Here is a 6,981-nt window from a genome sequence, read left to right on the forward strand (position 1 = left end):
GAATTTCATGTAAAAAATTGTTATTCTATATTTTTAACTTATTTCAACAAGAGAAATCAGCGCTTTCCCAATTACAAGATTTCCAAAACACCTTGTATATATGAGAGTGTCTATTTGTTGTACATATATGATAAGATTCCATTAGTTGTGTAAGTTTCTGGAAGCTTCAATTTTTTGAAAAAACTTTAAAAACATATTCTTTGATATTTTATATATTACAAAGAGCTTTTACATGATACAATGATGAATAAGAAAACAACTATGCACTTCTCGCTTTTCATTGCACTCTCATTCACAATGCATATGTGCATCATATTAAATACAAATAAATCTAATAATAAAAACTTATTGAATACTTATTGCAACATCCAAGCAATAATTGACAGACAACAAAGATATAAAAAAAATCTGTGTATTGTATTTGAGACTTGTGTGTGATTGATGAATTAAAATACTTTTCAGCAAGAGATGCAGATGACATTTCATCTTTATTTATTATTGAGATTCTGTACTCACAGAACAAAACATGTGACATTAATATATTATTTTCTTATTTCTTATTCAATAACTCAATAATGTAACTCTTATGCGAACATCTGTTATATTACATTTATATTATTGCAAAATTATAATATATTGATGTAATATTATTCTTAGTTTATATTCTGTAAACATTCCTAATCGGCAACAAATGTTGGTCAATATATTTCCAAATTTAATCCAGAAAAACCTTTCTTTTTTCTTCAATATGGAGAAAAAAGGAAGAAAGATGAGTCAAACAAGAAATTTAGCTAAAAAAAACAAGCCTAATGAACATGTTGTCAATAATTTATTATTATTGATTCACTGTATTACTTTGTATCATCTGCATCTTGCTGAAAAATACCCATATAAACATGGTTTTAACATGACTGTACGTGAATATATACTATCATCGCAATCATGCATGTCCGTCCAATTATGAATATAAGCTTTCGTATGATCTAAACGAAAACTGGAGCATGCTCGAAATAACTGTGCGACGTGTATGAACGTAAACGTAGAGCGAATTCGATAGTATCGTTGATCGTTCCATCGTTCAGTTTACAATTTTAATATGCACAGGCGGTGCTCGTAAATATAATATACCCGTGGACAGTCCCTTCGATGAGAGATTTAACTGGCCCGTCTTTCTTGCTCCTATAATGATGCTCCTCGATAATTCATTGTTGTCCTCGTTCTTGGTCCGTCGCTTAAATATCGCCAAGTGATTGGCTTTTTTTCGAACGTTGCTCATCGTGGAATGAAATACCCATCGATGCGTATCTCCACTTAAAATACGATCCCCTTTTTATGCGAAAAAAAACCAAAAAGCACCCAGAAAAATGATTACTGTGTGTATGATTTCTTACGTAAACACAGGTGGGCGACAAGCCGCTTTGTGTAACTGTACTGTGCTGTATTATGTTGTACTTCCTGCACTTAAAATGAAACAGATATAATTAGACGTTGAAGAGAAAGAAAGAGATATAGAACGTTTTTCATTCGGAGACATAAATCTCATTTTATTTTTCTTGATATTCAATGAATAACAAAGACAGAATGACGCTTGTGTCATCTGTCAAATGGAAAACACTCAAAAATTAGATATAAATTAAATATCATTAAATATAGGGAAAAAAGAGTAAAGATGAAAAATTCAGTCTAAAAAACGAACTAAGCGTTGAAAAAAGAAAGAATAAATAAAACAAAATAGATTTGCTTTACGCGACATTATCAACCGAGCACATTATCGACCGAGTGATAACTAAGCACGTAGTTCCGTGACGGTGATAGTGAACGTAGATGGCGCATTCGTGGTGAAAACAGTTTCTACACGCTTCTTGCACTGGAATGGCCCCATGCGTAGCGGCCTTTCACGCTTGCTGGACTGCCAAAGTACCAACTAAAGTAGAGTCGGTGTCGCTTTCCTGCCGAATTCACCGCTACCGATTGGGGACACAGAGAGCGAGGAATACGCTCACGAGTCCCAGGTACAGTACACTCGCAGGAAACGACAAATTTTCCCGGCCGATCGGTTGGCAAGATTTGTACGCGTACATACGTGCAGTGCTTTGGTGTTACGGTCGGCGGTCCCGCTGACGGCGTCCGTTTCACGGAAAGAAGGGAAGCCACGTCGGCGGAGTCCACGGTGAACGATTGCGAGAGAGTATTAAGAGATCTGCGGTGATAAGGACGGTGCGCGGGGATTCCTCGCCCGCGTCCCGGTGGACAGCCCGCCTCCTCCCCTTCTCCCCCCCCTTCTCCTGTCCCGACTCTCTCTACTTGGACCGTATTCGCGGCCACCTCAATCTCTCTCTCAGCGATCTCCGCGGTGACACGCGAGTCTCTGCTTTCCCTCCTCCTTCGCGAGGGGGCAACTTGGCGGCCGCGTCCGCATCCGCGACCCACGCCCGGCCTCCGTGCCCGGCGGTCTTCGCACCCGGTCACAGCACAAACACAGAGATTGTGGAGTCCAGGAAGTTAAGGGGACGGCACGAGAGGGAGGACGCGCCGTCCATCACCATGAAGCTCGTCGACCACGTGGTGAGGAGCTTCAAGGTGGCCAAGGTATTCCGCGAGAACACAGATCGGATAAACAGTATCGATTTCTCGCCGAATGGCGACACTCTGATCTCCTGCTCGGAGGATGACCAGATCGTCATATATGACTGCGAGAAGGGTACCCAGGTACGGACAGTCAACTCCAAGAAATACGGCGTCGACTTGATACACTTCACCCACGCAAAAAACACCGCGATACACAGCAGTACCAAGGTCGACGACACGATCCGTTATCTCAGTTTACATGACAACAAGTATATACGTTACTTTCCTGGTCACTCGAAAAAGGTAGTGTCACTATGTATCAGTCCTATCGAGGATACTTTCCTCTCTGGTTCCTTAGACAAATCTCTGAGACTGTGGGACTTACGCTCACCAAATTGTCACGGAGTGATGAATGTCTCAGGACGGCCAGTAGCAGCATATGATCCCGAAGGTCTTATCTTTGCAGCTGGAGTCAATTCAGAAAGTATCAAGCTGTATGATCTACGTAGCTTTGATAAAGGTCCATTTGTTACCTTCAAGCTGTCGCAAGAGAAAGAGTGTGATTGGACTGGATTGAAGTTCAGCAGAGACGGCAAGACCATCTTGATCTCTACTAACGGTAGTACGATTCGTTTAATTGACGCTTTTCATGGTACACCCTTACAGACTTTTGCTGGACATCTCAACAACAAGGGAATTGCCATTGAGGCCAGTTTTAGTCCGGATTCCCAATTTGTGTTCAGTGGCTCCACAGATGGTAGGGTTCATGTGTGGAACGCGGAGACCGGTTACAAAGTTTGCGTGTTGAATGGTGATCATCCAGCACCGGTGCAGTGTATCCAGTTCAATCCCAAGTACATGATGTTAGCGTCTGCATGCACCAACATGGCTTTCTGGCTACCCACCATCGATGAAAATGCATAAGACTAATTTACAAGAAATGCAGAGCGAGATGCCAGAATCTATACTTCGTGAAGGAGAGGTAAAGAGAGAAGGAAGAGAAAACGGAAGAGAGGCAGTCAGTTGAGAATAATAATCAGAGGATGTTTATAACTTGTTTGAGTGAATTCATTTACAACAAAACAAAATTGCATTTACATTATGCGTACAAAACTGGAATAGCTGTTGTACGGCATACCAGTTCTGAAACGTATCCGAGGGAGCAAGCAAGACGTCACGAAAGAAATCGACAGCTGGACCATCGCTTATACATTCGTGTTTCGAAAAGGTCCACGTGGAATACAACTTTCCATCATCGTTGTTATTGGCGTTATTGTCTTCATTATATCAATATACGAAGATCCATGTTTTGTTTTCAAGACATTTCGAATGTCTTGTATAAGTAGCCTCTTCCTACGTATCTGTGTGTCATCGGTTAATGATACGTGAAATGAATGTTACATGTCGGAAGAGGTCAGCATCTTTGGATTTCGTCCGTTCCTGGGCAATCGACCGTTTTGCCCGATTGTGTTCGAGAAAATTATTGTAGAATTTCGTCGCGCTAGTTGTTGCGAAAATACACCTGCAATGTAGAACGATGTACTATTTAAAAGCAATTACCGTCTACGAGAATTTTGTACTGTTACTTCGATGAAGCTAAGCATAGAAAACTGCGAACAGCTAGAGAGACAAGATTCACGTATTCGAGTATAGCGTCCTTAAATACAGCCTGGTTTGATTGAATGCCGTGAGGAAACGTACCGACCGAATTGACCGAAATCGAATCGGTATCATCCGCGATTCATTTTCGATCCATCGTAAGACGGTGCATGTTTTATTATTTACATGTCTAACGCTTTACATTTTTGATAACAGGTCACGCGCGCGTTGCCTCAGACATTAGGACGTTAATTTAATTTTATTGAACGCGCAAAGCCGCGTTCGAGAGATCTCCGAATAGTCATTCAGATCCCATCAACGTTTCAGCAGGCAGCCCGTTAAGCAAATCATAAATCTGATTGTAATATCAAGGTTAGTCTGATTCGCATGGCCGCATACAGGATAAAGTTCTTAGGCTGATTAAAGATGCAAAAAAATCATTGCGCAAAATGAGGAATTTCTAGTTTCCTTTGTGATATTAATTTTACCTTTGACATTGGTAATGTTGTGTTTGCAACGTAAGTAATCAGCCCGTAATCTTAAGTTTGTTAATCATCAGCCTTCAATTCTTATCTCGTCCATTTCGTTTTCAACGTACATAGCTCTGGATAATGTGCATTATTTCATGGTTTGATAGAATGAAGACTTAAGACCCAGCGTAGCTGGCATTAGATGCATGATGCATAGGAAATATCTTTTGAAGCTCGTATAAACGCAAAAGATCGTAAAAGAATATTAAATATCGATTACCTTTGTTCTTGTATACGGCCATGCCCTGTATACGGTTTCTCATACGTATTAGGCAGATCATCGGAAACACTAATTGCGTTTTGTGTACACGCATACAGACATCGCGAAGGCGAATTAAAAATGAATTAAAAACGCCTGATGGATTCCCGATAATCAAAGACAGTAAGACGCAGAAAACCGACGATGTCGCGCGTGAACAGGTCCCCACCATCGTCATCGCTTTCGTAGCAAATCACAAAGAAAAGTCAGAGACCTTGGACTTGTTTTTTTCAACTGAACTTTTTGTATAATTCATTTTTCTTTTTTTTCTTTCCATATTAGAAAAAAAAGATGAACGATGCACAAATTAGCTAAAAAAAATAAAATTAAAAAAATAGATTTCTTTTTTGTGTGTTTTAAGTCTGTTCGCGTTGCTTGAAATTTTCAAAAATGTTTTAATTCAAAATGATAGTTTGAATACATTACCTGGTTTATACTTCGGTCTTAATCTAAACCAGTCATATATTTGGGCATTGAAAAGGGAGAAAACGAAGATGTTGAGTGCAAGCACAACGCGAACAGACCTCATCCGTGGAAGGCGTCGATGATGGTGACAACGGTGATTTTCGAAGAAGGTACCAGAAGATACATTAGATATCGGCGCGAAAATAACAGAGCGACTGAATATTTGTTATATACGACAAGAAGTCAGTTTGATGATAAAGAGATAAGTGAAAGAAAAAGGGAAAAAAAAGAGAAGGAAGAAAAGAAAACGCGAACCCTCACGAATAGATAAAGTCCTCCGCGCGACAAGGTGTTGCGTTACATGTAGTGAAGTAGTATTCATTATGCGTACGTAATTATCGCAATAAATCGCGATTTATCGTATTACGATACAATAAGTGGTTCTAATCTACACGCGTGGAACCGGCGGGCCGGGTAAAAAATACATTCGACATTCGTAGAAGGCGCACTTCTTTTCTTCCTCTTTTCTTTTAGATGTAATCGTATCTCATGAACTCTTCTAATTCGATAATACTTGACGTTTATGTGCGAGACGATAGCTCATCTCGTTTCTTGGTGAGCAAGACTTATGAAAATATGCATAAACATTTTTTGCTCGCCAAGAAACGATTATGAGGAATTTTGCGACATATTCCGTCTCCGCGAAGCGAATAACGCGGCGCGGACGAATAGGTGAGCATCGCAGGTTTTTTTGCTTAAAAAAAAAAAGACGAAGACAGTAAAACTTAAGATCCATTTTCTGTGGTTAAACTTGTACATTTTTGGAACTTCAAGTGAGATAGGTATACATTTGATATTTGGCGAAAGCGAGAAAGAGAGTACAATCTAGTGCAGAAGAATAGAAAGCAGACCTTTAGCTATACTTCGCCGCTAGTAAGACATACGAATGCTACAATCGCACGGAGCCGCGTGATGAATCTTGCGTTGCAACTGTAATCTTATTCTTCTGTTCTCTCGCGTTCTTTCGCTTTTTTTATCTCTCCTGCAAATTTCAATCTCGCTTTTTGCGTTTCTGCGAAAACATTAGTGATCCGAACACGGCCGTTGCTGGATCTATTCGATCGTCTGCCGCTCCTATCTCCATCGTATGTATATACAGTAGTATCCATTATTTCCTGTAGAATTTTCTAGGCGTCTCCGTTTAACATATATTTCGTGCAAGAATGTGTGGTCAATGATATTTTATTCGATAGCGGATGTGTGCGTGCTTGCGTGTATGTATGTACGAGCGAGAGATTGCTGGTGCGAGTGATTATTACACGTTTGTATCCAATGCGAGTCCGTCTATGTGAGCACGTGATTTGCATGGACGAGAGCTTGCCTCCTGCGCTGTAAAATAGTATTTTTTATAACGGCGACGCGGTGTGCGCGAAAGAATCGTATTGATAGCGTCTTACCTGCGAACTCGCGCGGAATGAGTCTCGCGTGCACTTCCGCGAGGGGGGAAAAAAAAACATTAATTGCAGAGAGGAGTACAAAGACCTCGACCCTTCAGCTGCACAGTTTCAATCGACGAGTTCAAGTCTCTCTCTCTCTCTCTCTCTCCCCCCCCCCCCCCCC

At 40.7% G+C, this 6,981-nt stretch overlaps 2 protein-coding genes across 2 annotated transcripts in view; one reads left to right on the forward strand and one right to left on the reverse strand.

Moving 5' to 3' along the window:
* The window catches only part of LOC108685182 (leucine-rich repeat-containing protein 40-like), a 5,223-nt gene extending 3,706 nt beyond the window's left edge, over positions 1–1,517 (reverse strand). The window contains exons 1-2 of the mRNA XM_018189864.1: positions 1,392–1,517; positions 1,129–1,310 (exon numbers count right to left, since the gene is read on the reverse strand). Coding sequence (XP_018045353.1) covers positions 1,129–1,276 — 148 coding nt within the window. The 5' untranslated portion in view covers positions 1,277–1,310; positions 1,392–1,517. The remainder of the gene's footprint in view (positions 1–1,128; positions 1,311–1,391) is intronic.
* A 436-nt stretch (positions 1,518–1,953) lies between these two features.
* LOC108686650 (WD repeat-containing protein 82) lies at positions 1,954–4,139 on the forward strand. Its single transcript, XM_018192081.1, has one exon. The coding sequence runs from the start codon at positions 2,545–2,547 to the stop codon at positions 3,490–3,492; it is 948 nt and encodes a 315-aa protein (XP_018047570.1). The 5' UTR covers positions 1,954–2,544; the 3' UTR covers positions 3,493–4,139.
* Positions 4,140–6,981: the final 2,842 nt, after the last annotated feature.

Source organism: Atta colombica, unplaced genomic scaffold (assembly GCF_001594045.1).
Source record: "Atta colombica isolate Treedump-2 unplaced genomic scaffold, Acol1.0 scaffold100, whole genome shotgun sequence".
Lineage (NCBI taxonomy): Eukaryota > Metazoa > Arthropoda > Insecta > Hymenoptera > Formicidae > Atta > Atta colombica.

Coding starts and splice junctions, on each gene's coding strand:
- LOC108686650 (XM_018192081.1), top strand. CDS start 2,545: ATGAAGCTCGTCGACCACGTGGTGAGGAGCTTCAAGGTGGCCAAGGTA.